Source organism: Poecilia formosa, unplaced genomic scaffold, assembly GCF_000485575.1.
Source record: "Poecilia formosa unplaced genomic scaffold, Poecilia_formosa-5.1.2 Scaffold112, whole genome shotgun sequence".
In the NCBI taxonomy this organism is placed as follows: domain Eukaryota; kingdom Metazoa; phylum Chordata; class Actinopteri; order Cyprinodontiformes; family Poeciliidae; genus Poecilia; species Poecilia formosa.
The window spans coordinates 722,269-745,301 of record NW_006800051.1 but is presented as its reverse complement, the minus strand read 5'-3'; the positions used below and the strand labels follow the sequence as shown (position 1 = coordinate 745,301).

General features: G+C 39.4%; 3 protein-coding genes across 30 annotated transcripts in view; 2 read left to right on the top strand and 1 right to left on the bottom strand.

Moving 5' to 3' along the window:
- macf1a (microtubule actin crosslinking factor 1a) overlaps positions 1-7,884 on the top strand; it is a 211,374-nt gene extending 203,490 nt beyond the window's left edge. For 18 of the 24 annotated variants that reach the window (XM_016675287.1, XM_016675286.1, XM_016675295.1 and 15 more), the window contains 4 exons: positions 1,992-2,209; positions 3,618-3,740; positions 5,236-5,338; positions 6,028-7,884. In XM_016675287.1, coding sequence (XP_016530773.1) covers positions 1,992-2,209; positions 3,618-3,740; positions 5,236-5,338; positions 6,028-6,275 — 692 coding nt within the window. In that variant the 3' untranslated portion in view covers positions 6,276-7,884. Of the gene's footprint in view, positions 1-1,991; positions 2,210-3,617; positions 3,741-5,233; positions 5,339-6,027 lie in introns of all 24 variants that reach the window. The other 6 variants (XM_016675293.1, XM_016675292.1, XM_016675282.1 and 3 more) reach the window with 2 other exon arrangements.
- Positions 7,885-8,848: 964 nt separating this feature from the next.
- bmp8a (bone morphogenetic protein 8a) lies at positions 8,849-19,413 on the top strand. 4 transcript variants are annotated; one of them, XM_016675307.1, is made up of 9 exons: positions 8,849-8,868; positions 9,690-9,773; positions 9,879-11,837; positions 15,657-15,849; positions 16,680-16,828; positions 17,342-17,521; positions 17,600-17,676; positions 18,274-18,384; positions 18,923-19,413. In XM_016675307.1, exons 3-9 carry the CDS (start codon positions 11,387-11,389, stop codon positions 19,070-19,072), a joined length of 1,311 nt encoding a protein of 436 aa, XP_016530793.1. In that variant the 5' UTR covers positions 8,849-8,868; positions 9,690-9,773; positions 9,879-11,386; the 3' UTR covers positions 19,073-19,413. The 4 variants fall into 4 exon arrangements, with proteins under 4 accessions (XP_016530793.1, XP_016530796.1, XP_016530795.1 ...); XM_016675310.1 differs by lacking the exons at positions 8,849-8,868; positions 9,690-9,773 and having other exon boundaries at positions 9,865-9,988; positions 11,358-11,837; XM_016675309.1 differs by lacking the exons at positions 8,849-8,868; positions 9,690-9,773 and having other exon boundaries at positions 9,865-9,988; positions 11,169-11,837.
- Positions 19,414-19,456: 43 nt separating this feature from the next.
- LOC103143439 (zinc finger protein 706) lies at positions 19,457-23,033 on the bottom strand. 2 transcript variants are annotated; one of them, XM_007559991.2, is made up of 4 exons: positions 22,879-23,033; positions 21,146-21,290; positions 20,850-20,976; positions 19,457-19,783 (listed from the first exon to the last, which is right to left on the bottom strand). In XM_007559991.2, the coding sequence occupies exons 2-3, from the start codon at positions 21,278-21,280 to the stop codon at positions 20,881-20,883; spliced, it is 231 nt and encodes a 76-aa protein (XP_007560053.1). In that variant the 5' UTR covers positions 21,281-21,290; positions 22,879-23,033; the 3' UTR covers positions 19,457-19,783; positions 20,850-20,880. The 2 variants fall into 2 exon arrangements, with proteins under 2 accessions (XP_007560053.1, XP_016530797.1); XM_016675311.1 differs by having other exon boundaries at positions 21,146-21,294; positions 22,877-23,031.

Genomic DNA, 23,033 nt, shown 5'->3' with positions numbered 1-23,033 from the left:
GATTTTCATTCATGTCAGAAAACTGGAGATGCTTTCAAGGTTTAATTAGATTCAGAGTTCACATCAACATCTGTTCAAGTGATTTATTGTTGAAGCAAAACCAAACTTTTGGGTTTTTTCAGCTGAAATGAACATTCAGGAGCTTCATCATGAGTTGGTGTTTGTTTTCTGCGTAAAAGCAGAAATAAAATAATCTAAATCTGATCTCAACTTCATCATATGTTGTTTTCCAATCCCTCCAAGAAGTTGCAACGCTATGATCAAAACTATTAATGCAACTAATTCAGTCATCCTTTGCAAATTTTAGGTGGACTTGCAAACTTTTCTGTAAATCTGTCTGAATGTTTTCTGTGTTTCCTCTTTTCTGACCAATCACTGCGACTCTGCTGTACTTTGACTTATCGATTTAGCCGTCGTCTAATTTAACTTCCTGTTGAAAGCTGAACATGAAAGATGAAAGGATGAGTGACGCTAAACAGCAACATTTTTTAAATAAACATTTTGAGATATTCTGCAGGATTTGCTCATACCGTGTAAACAGCTCACTTTAACTCTAATGACAAATATTGAATTATTATTTATATTTTCTCTTCAGGACGTTATTTTATTTGTATTAGAGGTACTTGAAAATGTTCACTCTTTAAATATTTACTATGTTAAAATCCTTTCGTTTTAGGGAAGATTATGTAGCAGTTTCAGCTTTTTTGCAGGGCTGAAATGATTAAGAGTGATTAATCAATTATTCAAGTAATTGTCAACTAATTTAGTAATCGATTAATTAACTGGAGTATACAAATTCAAAAACTGTAATTTTCTGAAAGAACAATAGTAATAATTTGAACATTTTGAATTAAAAATGAAAAAACCTTCTTTGTTCCACTCAGAACTCCTCATGTGGCATTTTTAGCTCCACCTTTTGTTACCAGTTATTAATCAGTTAATCCACAAATTAATCACCAGATCAGCTCTACTGTCAGCAGAAAGGCCTGAACTTTTCACATGTTGAGGTTGGCAGTTTTTTATTTTCTTTATTTTTTATTTTTTTGGCAGATGCATCCTTTGCTAGAAATGATCAAGCATTCACTAAAGGAATACCACAAAAGGAATGTTGTAGTTAAATGAATAAATTGCAGAATATGCCACTTTTTTTCATCTGATTAATCAATAATTATCAGAATAATCGATAGAATAATAGTTTGCTGCAGCCGTACTCTTTTTAAAACCATGTTATGGCAAAACTAAAGCTTAAAAAATTGCAACTTTGACCACAATCTTTTCAAAACGTGCTGCAAAATCAATCAGTTTATGCTGCAGCAATCACAAAAAAACATGGCAACATCCTAGAAGGACTGGGTTGTACATCTAGTTAAGACTTCTCCACAAAGGTTTAGAAGTTTGTTTCCTATAAAGCATGAAGGATGGAGGAAAAGTAGGAGGAAGTACGTGAGTCAGTGGTGAGGTGTGCAGCCTGAGAGACGGAAGGATTATGATGTTTGCAGATGACATTGTGATGTAACTGCAGAAGGGAAGGAGAAAGCGTAAGTAGGATGGAGAATAGTGTTTCTGGAGGTTTACAGATGTTCTATGATGAACAGAAGCCAGTAGGTGGCGCTGGAGAGGTTCAGGTTTTCCTTTTCAAAGCTTAAGAAGCAGCAATAATGGTGTGTCTCCATGGCTGGTTGGCTTTTGTTGCGAATATTGAATTAATTCTCCTTCCTTTGCACTTGCACAACTTCACTTTCCTCCTCACAACCTTTAATCTCATGACCTCCTGACCTTTCCACTGCTCCAAACACGCGCTCTGCTCATGCGCACTCTCAAATGAAACATGCACCGACTGTGATGTCTGCAGCCAAGGAAGCACCGACTCTCCCTCCCTCACTCTGCTCGCTGCCTCTGCTGCCCCCTGCTGGAGGAGCAAAGATGAACTAAAAACAATGGAAAAACTGACTATTTGTTTCTGCTCGCTCTGTGTTCGTCTCTGTCTGCAGCTCGAGGTCGCACCAACCTGGAGCTGAGGGAAAAGTTCATCCTTCCTGAAGGAGCGTCTCAGGGCCTGGCTGCGTTCCGCTCTCGGGGTCGACGCTCCAAACCGGGCTCACGAAACGCTTCGCCAACCCGTTCGTCGTCCTCAGCTTCCCACAGCGGCGCCTCGCTCCCGTCGGCTCCCTCCACACCTGCCACACCGACGGCTTCGGCTTCATCTAGGGTATGATTTTCTGCCTTATGACGGCTAAATCAGGTCATCCTTAAAAAGTCTTAAACTCACACATCTAAAATTAAGGCCTTTAAATTACAAAATCATTTGAAAAGGTAAGTTAGCCTCTAGTACATTAATCATAGGTCTTAAATTTTGTCTCAGCTATTTGATCTCATATTCTGTGTATCGTTTTGTCTTGCGGGACTTTTCTGACATCTTCATTGCACTCTGACTCAATACGCTAGCACACTGCTAACTTTCCCGTCCTAGCTAGCCTGCCTGTTAGCTTTTTTTGCACTATGATGGAAAGTATCACCAGTTTGTTGGACAAAGTTGCATAGATATAGGTTTGAAATTTACTTCATAATGGCCTTTAAAAGGCTTTAAAACATCTTAAGTTGGAGTTAGTGAATCGTGGAGAAACCCTGTAAATACGCCACATCGTGAGAAAGCAAGAAAAACCTTCAAAATGTGGCATGTGAAGTGTCAAACTCATAAAAGTGGTCTTGAGTATTATTTTTAAAGGTGATTTATTTCATTTGTCAGCCATTTTTTATAGTTTTGTCATCAACGACGAGGTTCTCGAGTTTTGTGCTAAAATTAATTAAAAGTTCAAGGAAAGAGTTGGAAAGTTTCTACTAATTCTGGAGTCCATCGTCTCTGACAATTTTATTTGAACTTTGAATTCGACAAAATATAAGGTCTGGGTACGATTTTGTTTTTTACGAAATAGTTAATGTTTATGAAAATAAATTCATAATATGATATAATATCATGACTAATATAACATGATATTGATATTAAATCATAATATTGTGATATTGAAGTCATAAAGTTATGACTTTATTCATGTAATATTTCGACTTTATTCTCTTATGAGTTTATTTTCATATGACTTTATTCTAGTAATTTGTTTTTATTTTTTTCCTTGGCATAGCTGTAATACTCCGTTATATTTTGCCAAGTACTTTTTAATTTCTTGACTGGCCGTTTTTTACTTGAGTGAACACACGTTGCGCTGGTTCTGTCCAGGTTTTGACTGGACTGCAGGAGGTTCTGTGTGTATTTTCTGTTTCATGTTTATCGTCATCCTCTTGTTGAAATCACCACATCCTTGACTCTGAAGTTTTATGTTTGTTCTTTGTGTTTTTTCTGTTTTTTTATATATATTTTTGCCTTCTCTCCTGTTTTCAACCCTGCTAACATCCCATCAAAAAAAAAAAAAACTTCCTGCATCGTCTGGTTCTCTGTTTGATAAAAAAAAAATTATAACCATTTCTGCTGACCTGCTCTTACACAACAACACCCTGCGCTGCCCTCCAAACCTCCTGCTCCATAACCCGCTCCCTCCTCTTCCTCCTCTCCCTCCTACGCTGCTTGGCTCTGCTCCCTCCTTTCCTTCCCTTCTTCCCTTCAGTCCTCCCTCACTCACTCGCGTGACTATGCCAAGCCCTGGCTTGCACACAGTAAAACTCCAACGCCAACCAAGTGCCACTGCTGCCCAGACCTCGGTCACAACCACAGCGCTCCTGGGCACGAGGTAACGCACTCACCTCCAACCTCCCCACTCGCCTCCCCACCCTGACCTCCGACCCCTGGCCCTTCTGACCGAGCTAATGCACTAACACTGCACCGCGTGGCAGGCTATAAAAAAAAAGGTTAAAAATAAAATCAAGCAATTATAGTTGTCTGATTTTGTTGTTTCTTGAAAGAAAATGTTATTCATTTTAGATCCAAAACTGTAAATGAATTTGCACAGAAGTTGTGTGAATTTATTCTATTACAAGAAAAACTTTTGAGTCACTTTCTTTAAAAATATTTGCTACATTCAGCCAAGTTTAATAAATTAAATACAATCTGTTTAAAAGTCAGTTTTTCAGTTAAAGCCTCTACATACATGTGGTTCAACTTATTATGAAAGCTTGGTTATAAAAAGGCAATTAAGAAAATTATGTTAATAAACATTTTTACCCTGATTAAAACTAAATAGTTTTGACAGACCAGATTTGTATCATTCTTTAACTGCAGTTGGGGGCCACACAAAATCACTCCAAGGGCCACAAATGGCCCCTGGGCCGCACTTTGGACACCCCTGTTTGTTCAAAGTCAAATTAAATCCTGACAGGATGAAACTGGCTGGGCTGCAGCATAAATAGAAAAACGGCCTTCATTGTCCTGCACAGAGGAAACTCAGGTGTATATAAAAACTATATATAAAAAAATAAGATTAACAATAATAGTAGTAATAATGGTAATAAACTGCACAAGACTGAAACGGAAAATATTGTGCAGTTATTAGAAATAGGAATATCGGACTATTTCCAATTGAGTCGGATCACTTTTCCAAAAATGTACATAAAGTGCATGAACAGTAATATTGTAGAAATAACATAAGCCACTTGTTAAGAGACTAACATAAATATTATTGTGACATCTAAAAATGTATATAAAAATTAACATTTCACCTCAATAATTACATTTAGAAATCATTTTTAATTTTGATTATTAAGTCAATATATTTGTTTTGTGATTTATTTTATTTGTTCTGTAAATACCTTTATAGCATAAATTTTCTGATTTATTTTTATGCTGCGAGTTTAACTTGAGAATGTGGAAATTGAGTAAAATTAACTTGGGCATTAAATAACCTGGAGCAGGTTAACAAATTGGTCTCATAATGTCCCTGACATGATGCAGTTTAGAAAATTTTGTTTTATAAATTTTGTTTTGTAGGCTTTTTCTAAACAAAAATTTTAACTTAAAAATAACTTGAAAGAAATCTGAATAATTAACTGTATCAGCCACTTAAATATTTAAATGTTTTCTTCATAAATATTTTTCTAGTTTTCATGTCATAAATGAATTAAACACCTTTCACTGTTCGGCTGTAGCATTGTGTTAAAGTGTAACTGTGTTTGTGTGTTTTAGATCTGTCTGTGTTTTCTGTTTTCTGCTTCTGTGTCAAACTGTTGACCCAGTTTTAAAATGGCTGCTCGGTCAGCTAACCGTGAAGTCATTCCTGTGTTGTCCGGCAGGGGGCGGCGTCTGGCTCCAAACTGAAGAGGCCGACGTTCCACTCGAGTCGAGGCTCGCTGACCGGAGAGAACGGAGGAACGCCGCACAGCAGCAAGCGCACAGGCGAGTTCACTGCAAAAACACTAAATTTCACCAAGTATTTTTATACGGTTTCCAGTGAATATTATTTTACTGGTAACATGGGGAAAATGTTGTAAGTGGAACTAATACAATTTATCAATATTAATAAATTACTGACTTAAAATAAACTCTTTGTTAATTGCAAATTAGTTCTTTCAAGTGTTCTGAAATATTGGCATAAAAATACTTGGTAGTATTTTTGCAGTGTTTATACTTGTTCTGATTCTTTGAATGGATGCACAAAATCCTGAAATATGTGCAGATACAAAAACGGAAAATCTTCTAGTGCAAATATCTTAGTACATTCAAATTAGACAGATAAATAACTTTACAGCAAGATATGGGAGCTTGTTTTAAGTCAATAATTCCTTAATATTTGTTTAAAAAAATATTATTTCACCTATAGAAGTGAAAAAGGTGTAGGGTTTTTCCTTTGCTCTGTGTAAAAATAATCTCAGTGGAACTAGTACTTTTTATAAACATTAAGGAGTTGTTGGCTCTTGTATTTTGCTGAAAAGTTAGTTTTGTCTTATTTCAAGTGTACTAAGCTATTTGCACAAGAAATAGCTGTTGACTTAAGTTGGTTGACTTACAAAAGTCAACCAACTGAAACCCAGTTGGTTGACTGGGTTTCAGTTCCGCGTCGGCTAACTGCTAACTCTCTCCATCAGATCCAAAGCGAGGGGCGGCGACGGCCAGCGGTCCGACCAGCCGCGCCGGCAGCAGAGCGGGCAGCCGGGCCAGCAGTCGCCGTGGCAGCGACGCGTCTGACGCCTCGGAGCTTCAGGACGCTCGCTCCGTCTGCTCCGACACTTCAGACACGCCAAGGCGGCCCGGCAGCGCCACCAAACCCTCCAAGATCCCAACTATATCGAAGAAGACTCCCAGCCCCAAGACGCCAGGGTCTGCGAAGAAGTAAACCAGCTGAAGAATCAGTCGGTGTTCTTGTTCTTCATCCAGACGGCTGGTGTGAAAATCCTGCACTATAAGTGATGTTTTTCCGGGGAATGAAGGAGATGGCGATCCGAGTAAATCTCCCTCTCACTCCTTCCCAAGTCTTGAAGACATGCACAAGAGGAGAAGGTCTCTGGACCAGAATCCGAGGGGTCAGCGAGAACTTTTCCCCCTTTAAAGCCCCAGTTTGCCTTCCAGTCTCCTCTTCTCAAACGTGATGCTGCCTTACTTTATGTTACACACATTGTCGTGATCAGATGTCCGGCTTTCTAACTGACAGACGCACACTCGGACCCGTAGAGCGCGGGGCGCGGTGCTGCGTGGCGCGGATCGGGGCACGCCGCCAACGCCGCAGCTACACAAACAGAAAAAGAATTGTGGGAGAATTATTTTTACTTGTGGTCCAGATGCCTCAAGGATGCGTCAACAGAGAAAATATGCAACGACTGCCATGTCTGTCGCTTGGCGAGAAAACCGTCACCTCAGCAGCGGCGGAGCTGAGGAAACGCTGTCTGACGCACACACACGCACACACACTTCCTGTGAGGATCGGTGGAGGTGGTGACTCCGCCCAACCGCTGGAACGCTCCCCTCAGCCCCAAGCGTGCATTTCAGCAAAGGGCGGTGTGGTTTCTTTTTCTCCTTTTTTACACAAAAATCACAAGCTAGCAATAGAAAGGACTATTTTTATGGTGACAACTAACAGCACATTACTGACAATATACAACATGCGTAACCTTAACATGATGTTAACAACCGTGTTTGCAAGAGTTCGACAACCAGCATGCACTAATCCTCTGCCGCTGTGTTGCCCTTAGTGACCCCGCTGCGCACACACACGTGCATCGTGTGTGTGTCTGTTACAGGAAGCAGCAGAGGTCATTGACTTGAGTCACTGTATGCAAAATTTTACTTTGCAAATGTTTTCTGATTAATTTATAAACCAGTTGGACTTTTTTGTTGTTTAGCTTGAAAGACAGATTTATTTATTTTTCAGTTTTTCGTCATATCACCGTCGGCAGAGAGTGATTTAGTATTATGGTTAAAGAAATTATGATTTTTTTGTACCGAGAAGATGCCCACTCTGCTTTTGTTTTTTTTTGTTGACATGGTTTGTGTGTAAAAGCGTGTTTCTACTCTACTATTGTGACATTACATTGCTCATTGGGGCGCCCTCTAGTGGCAGCCTTGTTGTAAAATTTTCTTTATCGCTAACTACTACATTTTCCTGACCAAAGGGGTTTGCCCTTCATGTGTAGAGATGAACCACAGATATGAATGACAATGTCTCTTCTAGGGTTTTTTCAAATGTCCTGTTGCTGACAGGGCCACGTTGTCCAAGTGTTTTCTCAAATTAAGAGATGAAGTTTATGGAAACTAATGAAATTACATCAAGAAGTCATCTTAAGGTTGATTTTTATTTATTTATTGTCTCTCTGAGGGGGAAATGATTACTCCACCTTTTTGATGCTGCAGTCCTCTCAGTGTGATGAAGTCAACATGGAGGGAGGAGGGGGTGTTACAGGGAGTCACTTGTGTAAAATTAAAACAATAAACTAAAATTATAAACTTTTTTCTGTTTTTGTATTAAAAAAGTATGCTTGCAATAAAACTGCCTCTGGTCTTGTTTTTTCTTTGATTTTACACTCATCAAACTTTTTGAGTTTAGGAAATTAAAGTCCTGAAGATAAAACTCTATGGAAGCAGTTGTGGCAACAAAATGGCTGTCAAACTCCAAGTACCAGTACAATGAACCCATTGAAATAACTAAAAAACACAAAAATACTTGAGACTTTCTTTAAAAGTGCAAATTTTAAGACTCCAAAGGCCAGAACTAGTATCTACAGTCTTCTCCGGGGGAAAAAAATGTGGAGATCCTGGATCTTTTGCTTTGCAAACACCAGCCAATAACAGGTCAATTAGCATTGTGTAAGGTATTTAATTTGTCCAAGATGGGTTTTTCTATACATTTTTTATAAAAAAAAAATTAAAAAAATCCATGAATACCGAACCACGAATAGGCAGGGGTCGACGGTAATTCTGTTAAATGCGTTGGCAACTGCCTGGTAACTACCATGCCACTTTCTGGTGCCCATTTTGAATAAGTTGCAAGTGTTTTATTAGTATTATTAAGTTGGGGACTTTTCTTTGGTGCAAAATGGGTTTTTAGATATTACAACAAAGTTATATATCTTTTGAAATTGGATTTGAAATGATAAACAGATTAACTGTGTAAAGCCAAAAACATTTTATGCTGAAAGTGCTGCCTGAAATCTTACTGGGGGAAAAGGTATCCAGTTCTGTTCTCGGTATGTAAATAAATGTGTTTACAGCCAACATTCCCTAAACAGTTAATTGTAAGCGTAATGTATAAATGTTTAGATAACATTTAACGTATTTGGGTATCTGAGACAAGTGTTTTAAAATGTCTAATCTTTGGATCGCCCCCTCCAAAATCGCATAATGGTTCATTCCACTATTTGCCCGGGAAATGTCTGAAGGGACGCTCTCTTACGTCATCATTGGCGTTGTGCAACCTGGAAAATGACGACTTTCAGGTTTGGATTTATCACTTTACTTGTTCAGAAATCATTTCATAAGCTTGTAAACATATGAGAACAATAAAAAGTGCACAAAAACAGTCTTACCAGAGAAAATAGTACGTTTCTGTTGAAAGAATGTCGAAGTTGGCAAATATTACCAGAACGCTAATATCGCACATCCGCCATCTTGTTACTTCAATTTCCAACGGCAGTAACTCAAAAAACTAAAACACAGTCTTAATTTTTTTAGTCTGCGCTGTCAAATGAGCTTTACCAAATCTTCATAAACATGTCATTGAATATGAATGTATTAAAATATTGGTTTTGGTTCTTGTTTAGTCAATAAGTCTGTCAAAGTTTTGAATTTGGGTTTAACGTTTCATTAGTGCTATGGAAGATAATGGAGATATTCATACAAGGATGAAGTTAATTTTTGATTGTAGCGGCTAATTTTGAAAAAGGCTACTATGTTATTCCACTTAATTTTTCACTACCATGAGCATTTTTAATCTGATATAATTTAAAAATTTACACCAGTCAAACCTGGACTAGAGTATTCTACACAGCAGAGTAATTCAAACTCATTTGCAAATTATGAAACTTTTATTTGACTTTTGAAAGTTAAAAGAAACAGGTTATAGAAGAGTTTTTTGCACCCTGACCATATTGGAACTGATCCAGATTAATGTAGCCCAGGTTTAAAAAGTTTAAGTATTGTAGTTTATAAACTAGAGCAGATTAAAGATAAGTTGTATTTTAAAATCCAATAATTTTTTATGTTGTTGGATTTCTGTGACTTGTTCCTAAATGTAACTGTCATTTTTTTTTTTTTTAAGGTCAGAAGCCAAATGAAAACATGCATGTTAGCAGTGCCTGCATGAGTTATGCAGATGTTTGCATCTTCTTTTTCCGAGTGCCTGGTTGGTATTCCGTCAAAGTGTAAATTTATTGAGAGAAGTGAAGCAAACTTAATTTGTTTTTCCCTCTTCCTGTGTGTGCGTGCCTCCGTTCGTGTCTGATGGCAGAGCCCAGACTCGCAGCCAGTCGCCGGACATTTCTCTGTAATTGAGGTGTTCGAAATGCAGAAGATAAAGACGTGCCCGCCTGGATCTTCACTTCTCTGCACAGAGAGGAGGTAAACACAGAGCGGAGGCAGGTGGTGCTTTGGGAGAAATAAGCTAAACTTTGTGTTTGCCTTGCCCAGACCGGGATATGTTTTTGGTTTTACTCAGGCGGTGGTGGAAGTTTTGAAACTTTGTCGTGTTTATGTGATGGTTTGAGTTGTTCCTCTGCAGCTGTGTGTACTCTCACAGACCACTCGTTTGCTGTCCACTCTCCATCCATCTTCACCCCCTCACTTTGGTGACAGTCCTTCACTTCTTCCTCCCAGAATGCCTTTTTTTATTTCTGTTGGGTTATTCTAGTTTCATAGGCAAACATTCCCTCTTTTTTTATATATATTTTCTCTTCGGTGCTTTCACCTCTCCTGATAAATCCTTCAGGATTTGGCGTGTGCACAAAGCAAAGCGGGTAGCGCATTAATTCCTGGCATTTCGGGGACTTGCTTTTGGCCTCGAGCAAAAATGACGGCGACCGCGTTGGTTTGGTCAGTGTTACTCGTTCCGCTCAAAGAGACCACAAGAACCGAGCCCGCTTTGAAGAGAAGAGTGCACAAACATGAGTGGGCACAGGGCTGAACCTCTCTACTCTATTTTAATCATTTCTTCCCTCAGAGTCCTTCTGGTTTGGACCCGAGCGCGGATGTTTGCTCTAGACCTGCTGCAGGAAAACTCCACCGAACCGATAAATAGAGGATTTATCAGCTCAGAGTTAAAAAGTGCATTTAATTTTCTGTTGTAAACATAAAAATAATTTACGACTAAGTGAAGGAAAGGAAGCTGATGAAGAGGTAGAAGTGTGGCGGTGAGATGAGGTCTCCTGAGGAGACCTCTGGGAGGGGTGGCGATGAAGAGAGGAGGAGGAGGAGGAGGGAAACTCCCTCCTGCTTGTGAACAGCTGCTCAGGATTCACTCGGCAGAGCGTCCACAGAGCGCAGAGTCGTCTCACCTCTGCTGGGAAATGAGAATCGAACCGGGACCGGACCGTTCCTGAGCCGACCAGCAGGTCAAAGTTCTCCTGGGGAATCCCTGCCGGTTCCAACTCCTTCCTCTCATCCTGGATCCAGAGGAGAATTACTCTAAACCTAATGACAACGCTCCCAAATTCCTCTCCAGCACCCACTCATCACTAAAATTGCTCCACATCTTTCACGTTTACAGCTTCAAAGCTTCTCTTTTTTTTGTCTATATTCACAGCAGCTCGAATAGCTTGTAATTATGCCGACTCTCATCATGCGCGCCTCTGCTGCTGCTGCGTGACTGAGCGCTGAGGGGAGAGGTGGATTTTCCTTCTGATTTGAGATTAGAGGTAAACAGAGCCGGCGCTCGTCTAAACACCTCAGGCATAAATCTCGGCTGTTTTTGTCTGCGGTGACTGAGCTGCAGCAGTTGGAGGAGAGCGGCGCTCCAGAAGGATGAACCTGCACCAGATCCTGCGGGGCAGACCTGGAACCAGACCCGACCCTGGAACCAGCTCCACCCTGCTGTTGCCGCTCCTGCTGCTGTCCGTCCTGCTGTGGACCCAGCAGGCCGAGGCCGTGGTCCACTCCAGCTTCCGCCGGCTCAGTGGCCGCGAGAAGAAGGAGATGCAGAAGGAGATCCTGAACATCCTGGGCCTGCCGGGCCGACCCAGACCGCACCCGCCCCTCAGGCCGCCCTCGTCGGCGCCGCTCTTCATGCTGGACTTGTACCACGCCATGTCAGCCGACGACGAGGACGAGATGGCGCTGAACGGGCCGGGCCTGGGGAGGTACGGGGCGGCCGTGCAGGTCAACTACGCCGCGCTGCCAACACTCAGCACGCACACGCCGCCGCTGGGGAGCGTGGTGAGCGAGGCCGACACGGTGATGAGCTTCGTCAACCTGGGTGAGTGGCTAGAGGCAGTTCTGAGGAGAGGTCCGATTTTGGACAAAACACATTTTTTATTTTGTCTGAAATGTCTTAAGTACAGCAAGAAAGTTGCTGAGTTGGCAACAGTGGGTTGTTAACTCCTGTTAACTGTAAACGTGCCGCCGTGACCTGGTGGGCCGGACTGTCAGTCAAACAGGTAAAAGCAGAGCAGAAGAGGACAGAGCTGGTTTTATACCTTTACTGAGGAAGATAAGAGTTTTGGAAAAGAAATTTAGGAAATTGGTGCAGATAAATGTTTCAGTTAAACCCCTAGTTCTGAGAGTGGAGATAACCGACCTTTTAACATTTTGATGGGAAATTAGAATTGAATGCAACTATAATTAGTCAATAGGTCAATAAATCTAATGATAAATTAAGACAAACTATTGTTTTTCTCTTTTCTCTCCCTCGATGACAAAAGTCTTCAGTTTGGTTCTTTGTTCTCTACTTCCCCTTTTTTAAGGAATAATTTTGTTTATTAATTTTGTTTGTTTTGTTTTGCATATTTAAAGTGTTTTCATGTTCCAGTTTTAAATGTTCGTTAGAGTTTAAAGCTTATTGATCGTTGAGTAGAATAGAATTAAATATACTTCCTAAGGAGAAATGACTGATTTGCTTGAATAGTTTATTCAATTCTGTTCAAAAATCAATAAACTTTAAATCCTAATGAACATTTAAACAGGAAGACATTTTGAATATCAAAATAAACAGAAAAACCAATAAAATGAACGTCAGAATGCGTTGTATGCCATTACCGTTATATTCCTTGAAAATGTTTTCAAAACAACATTATCGTTTATCGCAATAACTTGAGGTACAATTTATCGTCCTGCAAAATTACTTATGATGACAATCTTACACAAACCTGTTTGCTTAAAGCTGCAGGAACTTTTTTAGAGTTCCTCTTTGATACCGCTACAGCTTTTCCCCGTCGACAGATCCTGTTGGGAATGCTAAAGCTAATTAGCATAATCACAGCTGATAAACGATTTTCCTGTAACGGTAAGTTGTTTCTCCAGCATTAGCGTATTTAGCAGCACAATCATGGGGTTGATTTACAGCGCTAAGACCCTCCTCCTGGCTCAGATTGGTTGTTTTTGCAGGAAGGACGTTGATCTTTTCACAGATTTATCTCATAACAAACTGTTACCACATGGTGGCAGTTTTAACATACATTTTAATAAAAGTTACATTCTGCAGCTTTAAATGTTAACTGATGGTATTTGACACAGTATGGAACCTAAAAAAATTGTTTTAAATGTTTTATTTACTGTCTTTTCTGTTTCAGTCATATAATTTAAACAGAATCTCTAAACTGAATAAAAAAATTGTTTCTGAATTAAATGACACTGAAAGATGACAAAAAATGTTTCATATTTTAAAACAAACTTCTTGTTAAGCCTGTCGCAATAAGCAATTAACTGCATGATAAATTAAAATTGGCTCAAAAATTAAATTCTGATGAGTAATATATTTTAAGAGAGATTTTGCTTGGCGGTGTCAGAATCCATCTTATTGACTGTTTCAGTCATATGCTTTTTTATTACTGCTAATTATGTTTTTATTTTAGATATTTAGAATATGTTTCAGTTTAACATTTATTAATATATTACTTGTAAATGGTTTCAAAACAATATCATTGCTTATCGCAACAATTTATCGTCCAGAAAAATGTATTATTGTGGCAGACCAACTTTTGTTGCCTTTTTATTTTGTTTTCTCAATGATAAGCTGAACAATTATCAGTGGATCTGATAATCCACTGATAGTGGATCTGTTATTCATTGTAGATAGAAAACATAAAAAACACAGTGTCAAATTTGCTCCATTCTAGAATTGAGCTCTGGATGGGCCGCCCATAATCTTCCAAAGGCACAAAAATGGGCCCTGCGCCACACATTGGACACCCTGGATTAGTTTGAACCTCAGAGTTTGATCCCCTTTGAATCTTTTGAACGTAAATTTTTTCAAGACGTCTCTAGGAATCGTTCTTAAAGAAAAAGTCTTTTTTTTTACCATAAAAGTTTATTTAGAAGCTGCTCTTTAAATTGTTTTAGCTCAATCAGGTCTTTTATGCTTCATAAAGACGTTACCATCATAATAATAAAAATGGATTTTAATTGTAAAGTGTTTTTCTCTAATCTCATACTTTTCATCAATCAAGTAAAATTGCAAACAGAAAACTTAAAGGAAAAAAACATCACTGGATTAAAAAACATTTGAGCATAAAACTAAATTTTCAGCACATAATGCTAATGCTAGTTAGCATGATTGAGGTTAAACGGTTTTCCTGTAACTGCAAGTTGTTTCTCTGCCATTAGCACCGTTAGCAGCATGTTCACAGGGTTGATTGACAGCGCTAAGACCCGCCTCCTGGCTCTGATTGGTTTTCTTCAAACAGCAATAGCAGCACATATTATCTCTCATGTTCCACTGTCGAAACTTGGCGAGACTTAGCAAATATGTAAAAAAAAACTAACTTTTTTATAAATGTGACATTCTGCAGCTTTAAGCGATTTAATTAAACATCAGTTTGGTTTTATTTGTGGCCCTTAAAAAGAGTTGAAACGCTTAAAACAAAAGCGTTGAGCTAACATTTGTCGTAGAAATGAGCGCGATGCGAACCTGTTTTCAGATTTACGTTAAACTCAGCTTGTTGCATCACTCTGGTTCTGGTGCGTCTGCCGCCCAGAACCTGTTTGGACCTCAGGGAGTCCGTCAGAACCGCTCAGCAGTCTGGTCGATGCCTATCTGTGTTGGCCTGAAAGCTAAACATCCTCTTCCCGACGGCTTCCTTCCTCCGGCTCCTCTGGGATTCAGACGCAGACTTTATCGTGGGAATAATTTGTCTCCTCTCCAGGCTTTTAATGAACTCTCATCATTTAGCAAAAAGGAAATTCATCAGTCGACTCTAAAAAAATCTCATCCATTTGCAAATGATTGTTTCCCTGCAGAAAACGTTTTGTAAGGCTGAAAGCGGCTGAACGGAGCCGGCGGTGGAGGTGGGGTGTGGGTTTCTGTATATGTCATGGGAAGAAACAGCTGGTGGGAATTAAAGGCCCCACTGACACACAACGGCCCGGATCGAGATGAAAATGCTTCTGTGGAGGAGCGTCTCTAAAAATACCGGGCAGGCCTGTAATTAGTGGTGTGTGTGCAGAGCAGCTGCTGCGGTCCACAGCAAAGTGTCTCTAATTACCAGGCAGAGCTGCTGCTGCAGCCGACCAATCAGGGGGCTCCTCCTGATTATCCTCGTTTATCTGCGCTTTAATTTATGATTCTGCTTCTGTTTAATGTTTGGATCCCAGGCAGAAGATCTGAAACCTGCTTGTGGGTTTATATTCCTCTGCTGGTTGCTGAAGCAACGTTCTGTTATCAAAGAAGCTTTATTTTGGTTTTGACTCACATTAAACCATAAAAAGTCCAGTTTTAGTTCAGGACGAGTGCTTCATATTTACGAGGTTCATAAAGAGACGGGGGGGAAAAAATGCCTGAAATTGGATATTTTCCAGGTCAAATGTGTAAAAATATTTCTGTCCATCTGTCTTCATCCACCGACCGTCTATCAGTTTGTCCCTCTTTGTTCTCAGCCTGCAGGTTTTAGTTTTTATGAGTCATTTTTATTTCATTTGAATATTTCTCATCTCTTCTAAAACAGAAAGTTTGGCAGCAGAAGTACATGAATGTGGTGATTCCTAGTCCATCTTTAAAGTCTTTTACCTGCAAACTCTGACAGTTCCAGTGTTTGTTTGTCTTAAACCCAGAGACCTTTGACCCTTTGCTCTCTCTTTGCAGTGGAGCAGGAGCGCAACCTGCTGCAGACGCGTCCATACTGGAAGGAGTTTCGCTTCGACCTGACGCCGTTGCCGCAGGGTGAGACGGTGACGGCGGCAGAGTTTCGGATCTACAAGACGCTGACGGTCGGCCAGAGGGCGAACCGGACGCTGCACATCTCCGTTTACGAGATCAAACGAGAAAACAGGAACAGGTAGATCCTCCAGCGTTACTGGATTCTTTGTTTTTATTGAACTTTAAGGCTTTATAAAGCTGAATAAATCATCTCATCTCTGAATGGTTTAATTGTGTGAATAAAAGAATCAGAATACAGGCTATAAATGTATTGCCAATGGCGCCATCATCTGGTGTTAGTGAAAATATGTATTTGTTAGCAGCTCATTATTTCTCTGAATAATCTCATTATTGTTTGCAGTGTTTACACTGTTGTAAGTAGATGCATAATATCCTGAAACATGCAGATTCACTGAAGAAACAGGAAATCTTACCAAGTATTTTTTCTCTTTTCCAGTACAAACATCTTAGTACAGCTGAAATAAGATGAAAATAAGTTTTCTGCAGAATCTAGGAGCTTGTTTCAAGTCAATAATTCCTTAATATTTATTTTTTTAAAAGTAATAGTTCCACTGGCAGATTATTTCACTTCTAATATGGAAAACGTATGTTTTTCCCATATTATTAGTACTTTTATCAGTTTTAAGGAATCATGAACTTAAAACAATCTTCTGTATCTTGCAGGGAAAAAAAAACTTAGTTTGGTCTTATTTCAAGCACAGTAACATGTTTGCACTAGAAACTAAATATTAAGATTTGTGTTTTTGCAGTGAACTGTGGAACAAACAGTGGATAAAATAGTAAAAACATTTTAAACGTCAGTTTAGTTTTTAAATTGAAATTCATATCATGATGAGAAATGTTCAGAATAAAGATAAACGTCCACATTAAAGGCCTCAGTGGGCCGTGTTCGGCCCCCGGGCCTCGGGTTTGTTTCTCTGATGGCGTTTTGTGGTTCTGCTCCTGCAGGGAGTCGGAGCTGGTTCTGCTGGACATGCAGTCGGTTCCTGCAGGCCAGGAGGGCTGGCTGGCCTTCGACGTCACCTCTGCCTCCAACCACTGGCTGCTCCACCCGCGCAGCAACCTGGGCCTCCGCCTCTACGTGGAAACGGAGGACGGTGAGGCCATCGACCAATCGCACCGCAAATTAAAACGAGTTCTGTGATTTCCACTTGCCTAATGTTTTTTTTTCTCTTTCTGGATGATGAAAGTCTTCAGCCTGGTGATTTTGGGTGCAGAAATGTTGGCTTTTCAGAAAAAATATCTGGACAGACGAGGTTCTAATTATTATAAAAACTTGGTTATAAAATGATAAAAAATAAAGATTTTCCATTGAAACAAATTTTTATCATTCTTTAACTGCAGCTGGGGACCACAAAAAATCAGTCCAAGGGCCACAAATGGCCCCTGCGCCACAGTTTGGACTCCCCTGGTTTCCACTATCATTTTTTTCTTATGAAGTTCAGATTTCAGTCTCGACATGAATGTTAACTTTTCCATTTTGTGGGTTTCCTCCATCAGATCCAACCAGTTCTTTAGCCCCAGGTTGAAGACGATTTTTTGGCTGTGAAGATTCTTAATACGTATCCTGACCGGGTTCTAGCAGAAGTTCTGGGTGTTTCTCCTTCCAGATCGCACGCTGTCGGCCAGCTGGATCGGCCTGGTGGGCCGCAGAGGCCCGCGCTCCAAGCAGCCCTTCATGGTGACCTTCTTCAGGGAGAGCCAGATCCCGTGTCGGCCGACTCGCGCCGTCCGGCCCAATCCCCGGAGGAAGAAACCCAAATACGACCTGCCCATCCCCACCATCCACGGTACAAGCCTCTCCGTCAGGAGAACCCTTTAACTCGGTTCTGTTCGGTTTAAAACTGGGCCGTTTGCTTCTCTTCAAGGTCGCGGTTCTGTGAGTAAAGGTCAACCCTGCAAGAAACACGAGCTGTACGTCAGCTTCAGTGACCTGGGCTGGAAGGTGAGTCGGACCACAGAAACATCAGAACATTTGGTTCTTCTGTTGGTCCAGAACTTCTGTACTGCAAACTTAGAGTAACTAAACCCCAAATTAACTTCATTTGTTCAGATAAACTTTCTAAATTGGTCTTTAAGGCTTCTATCTTTGTTTCTCCACATTTTTTTAAAATATTTTACGTGTAAATGTGTTTAATTTTACATTTGATTAAAACCGACTCAGTGCTGCCCTCTGTAGGTCAAACTGTGGCTACTGCAGTTAAAGTTTCCTATTGATTATAATGTCACTCAGACACGCCCCCTGGTGGGGGTTAGGGTTAGGGTTAACCCTAACCCTAACAGGAGTTATTGTATTATATACATTGTATACAGATTAAAAAAAGGTAATTTGCTGGAAAAAAAAAACCAAAAAACCATTCAGATCAATAATTAAAGCAAAAATGTCCAGAAGTACCTGATCACATCAACCCAGAGTATTATCCCTCATTCTGCCCTATCAGGGCAGAATGAGGGATTGGGATTAATGGTGTTTTTGATTTTGAATTTTCTGTATTTATTGTTTCTCTGAAATCATGCTGAACTGGTGTTTGGTTCTGTTCAGGACTGGGTTCTGGCTCCGGCCGGTTACTCTGCCTACTACTGCGACGGTGAATGCATCCACCCAATGGGCGCCTGCATGAACGCCACGAACCACGCCATCATCCAGCAAGTGGTCGGTACCCAGAACCGAAACATTTCTACAGATTAGCTCAGATTTCGATCAATTTTCATGTTTAAATATTTCAGAATAACTTTAATACATCTGAATAAAAAGAAAAAGCAGCTTTTCAGATTCGCAATGGCTACACAGAGCTCCTATCAGAGTAAACTTCACATCATTTTTTATGTTTTTGTGTTAAAAGATGTTAAGTAGACAGGAAATATAAAAGTATTTCTGGGTAATTATATGTTACTGGAAAACATTGCCAGTGAAATGCTATTAAACCCACAATTGAAAAGGGAAAAAAAACTGCTATAAAAACATCCACTTTTTTTGAAACATCATTTTTCTATTTATAAAAACACAACTATATTTTTATAATTTGATTTTTTGTTTTGGAAAAATATTATGTCATTTTTTCACCACCATATGCCAATATCCAAACATTTATTTAAAACGATTCTTTTCCACCCAAACACAAAAAAAACCCTGTAATGGAGTCGACAGTAAAAATCATCTGATCATTAATCAATATCGTAACGTTCTGCAGGTCCACCTGATGAAACCGGACGAGGTTCCGTCGGCCTGCTGCGCCCCCACCAAACTCAGCTCCATCTCGGTGCTTTTCTACGACGACAACAACAACGTGATCCTGAAGAAGCATCGCAACATGGTGGTGAAGACCTGCGGCTGTCTATGAGAGGAAGAGGAGGCCGCCCTTCCTCCCTCTGCCCCGACATGAACTCTGACACGGCAGGTCGGTTCGCGCTTTAACTGCTGCTTTAGGATCCAGTTTGTTGCTTTCACATAGATTTATCGCAGGCATTCAGACTTTTATCTATTTAAAAACAGATTTAGTTTTCTACAGAAGACGTTATTTTACTGTAAAAAGAATAAAAACATTAGATTTGATGATTACAGTACTGTTCCAGTTGCTGCTGAAGGTCAACAGGCAAATGATGCTTTCTACAGTTTGATGCCTCGTTTCTTTTAACATGTTTTTGTATGTGAAGAATCTATTAAACTGTAATAGAAAATGTAGTTAATGGTGATGCTTTATGTATAAAAGATCTTAAAAGTTAAATATATTGATTGCTTTATTGAAAATGTAAAAAAAAAAAAGTACAGTGAAAACATTAATTCAGTCTTTTGGGGGCAAATTTTTAACATGAAATCTGCTTTTTGTTGCAGTGGAAGAATATTATAATGGTGGAAAAACTGAATCTGTTACACTAAAAGTTAGTTACATGTAATAAATATATATTTTTAAACATGGAGGGGGGGGGGCTGCTGGTGTTTGTCTGCCCAGGTTTCTGTTGTGCGTCTCCCCCGTTGTCCACTGAATACTGACAGGTCCCGAGTTCAACATCGCCCAGGCAACGCAGCCGAGTCATCTGTGGTCATCGTGGTTCTGCAGATAACAGGAATGATTCAGAAAAAAACATCCAAGATATAAACACTGGATGATTACAAAGTTTGTCTTTCTCGTTTTCTTAGAAGTACAAAGAAAACATTGGCACATCATCACCTTCCTACTATGACCCAACTCGCATCTCTTTCTAAAAGTATAAGGCCATTGTTTTAGGAAGGTGACCATATGTGACATTTGACTCAAATTTACTGAAACCACTGGCAGGTTTTACAGTTTTTATAGCCATTTCCATTTACATGCAATTTGACAATGAAAAACCAATGCAAACATGCCAATTCCAATAAATCTGTTCAATTAACAAAGCTGCAAAGGAAACACGTTTTGATCATGAGTCACATCAACAACCAGCTGTTTCTACTGGCCAAACGACAACAGGAAGTGGTTGGAGGATCAACTGAACGGTTTTTAATCACTTTTTGCATCAACAAACTTATTCATGTGTGAAATTATGTTTTATCAACAGTAGCAGAACATAGTCAAAGTTTTTCAGACATTTGTGATGGAAATGCAGCAACTGTCTGTAAAAGTAATAATTTGAATTGTTTTTTTTTTTCCTTAAATTAATATCAGTTATTTAAACCTGTGTTGTCCAAATGAATTCCCCTCAGGACCAAGTGCAGTTTGGTGAAATAAACGAAAAACCTCATTGTACCGTCTAAACTTTTTATTTAAAAAAAAATAATATTTTCAAAATGTCACATTTTGCAGCTACATGGTCAATGGAAACACAGCTACAGTTTCTTAATTTGTTTTCCTACTGAAGAAAAGGAGCTCAATGTTTGTTCTAGTCTCATTTCAAAACTAAAAAATAAACATCCTATTTATTAAAGATGCTTTTGATTTATAAAAAATGTTGCCCTAAGAAATGAAAAACTGTCCATCTTCATCAACTAAAGGAGCTTGTGGGCCAAATTTGCCCTAAAACTTGGCCACCAAAAATCTTTCTGAGGGCCATAAATGGCCCCCAAGCCGCACTTTGACCACCCCTGATTTAGACCCTTCTTATAAAATGAGTTTTATAATTCCAGCTATGAAAAGTCCTTACCTTCACCCATCTTCATCGTCTCAGCGGTCCGTTACGCCTGAACGTCGGCCAGCTCCGGAGGCATCGGAGACTTTGGGTGTTTGCTCTCAAAGTGCTGCTTGAAGGTTTTCGGGTCGGGCATCTGGGTCTGAAAGAACCAGAACAAACAGAAGAACTTCAGATGTGAAGAAATGGTTCGCCAGTTGTTAAAACAGAAAGAGCAATAATCTGTCCGGACGTTAAACATCTCGTGGCTCATTCTGTCTAAACAGTTTCTGTAATCAGGTCTGGGTTTTGAAGAACTTGTTGGTACCGACCCGACAGACCGGGCAGGTGTGGACCAGCGCGGCCTTGGCGGCGGTTTTCTGGTCGGCACCATGAGATTTCTTCTTCTCTGCTGCTTTCTTTGCGTTCTTTTGCTGGGACTGAATCTTCTGCTGCCCACGAGCCATGGCTCTGCGCCTGAGGAGGAAGAAGAGGAAGAGGAGCAGCGACGTTAAAGGAACTTCATCACCAAACATAGAGACATTAAACCTCTGGAAATGTTATGTTTGAACTGCAGTTTGGTAATAAAGTTCAAAATAACTTAATTAAAAGACCTTTTGTTCCTCACTTCCTAAAGTTAAATCAAAATAACTTTTCTTGTTTTAGGTCACCAAAATTTTTTATATTTACTAAAATGTCAGAAAACTTAGTGGGAACATTTTTTAAGAGATTTGAAACTAAATTTTCTTAGTATATTTTGTTCAAGCATTTAATTTCAGGGGGAATGTAATTTACTTTTATTACCATGATTTGTTTGGATGATGAATATTTATCATTCCTAATCACTCAGTATTTTATTGATCCATGTAGCTGTTGTCTTATATTTTATAATTGCCAGAGTTATTTAAATTGGGCAATTTTTCAATAGCAGTAATAAATGACTTGTATCTCCAAACTGTTGGGGGGGAAAAAGTTTAAGTCACTTAAAAATGTTTGGAAAGTGTTTGAATATTACTGTGGGGAAACGAGTACGAACCCTGAGAAGATAATTTACTGGATTTTCACCAAAAGGTTAAAGGTAAGTCTGAAGTTTACAACACCAAAACAAACCTTCAGCAGTAAAGATACTTAAAATTAATATTTCACATATTTTTGTCAACTCTTCAAATCTGAATTTGCAGTTCATTTCTGGAGATTTTGATGTCTAACAAATTACAAATCCAAAAACATAGAACGTAAAAAAGACCAAATAAGCAAAATACAGAGCTGTTATCCTGCTGATGATCATTTAAAGTAAAACTTTGTTTATAAAGCACTTTTTACGATAAATATAGAAAGTGCTTCAAATAAACATAGAAAACAAATTTAAGCAGATTTGAAAATACCTCAGCTTACCCAGACATTTTTTACGTCTTCCCATCAAATATTTCGTGTTGGACACAATGTCGTAACATCTATATCAGAATTTATTGTTCTTATGTAATATTTACGTTATCAGAGAAGCTTAATTTTGGGGCTTTAACGAGCTGTTAATCTACAATAATACAAAAAATAGACTCAAATAGAACTCTGCATGTTAAAAATGTACTTTTTTTGGTTTTCCGAATTATTCTATGTAATAATTTCAAGAAATACAGCTTGAAATAAACATCGAAAACAGTCCTTAAGCTACTATTCAGACGCCAACTTCAGGGAGCTAAGTTAGCACCGAGAGAGAAATGGAAACCCGGCTACCCGTTTAACTACTTTTATCCGTTTTGAGTCATTCAAGCCCAGACGCCTGATGCTGTTTTAACATATAAAATGTATTAAAATGTCTAGTTTGATAAAAAAAAAAACTACCGTGGCTCAAAGCAGGTTTTTTTTTTTTTCAACCGGCGCCGCCTTGAAGCTAACGCTCCTAGCTTAGCAGCGCTAAAGTTTCATACAGCTCAAAGTTAGTTTATAGCTCAATATCCTTACGTTTAAATGATAACAGTGGATGTGCATGTTAATTTCAAACCGGAATAAAGTTTAACCGGAGCTATTAAGAAAGTAAGAAGCTCACAAACTCGGTGAGGTTTACCTTCGAGAGTCGACTCTCTTCTCTCCTTTCGTTGCTTTCCTTCTTTGAGAACGAGTAGTTCTCACCGCACCCAGAATCTACGAGCAGAGCCCTCTAGCGGACGGAGGTGGAACTGCAACCTAGGTCTTCCACATAATTCCAGAATAAAAAAAACA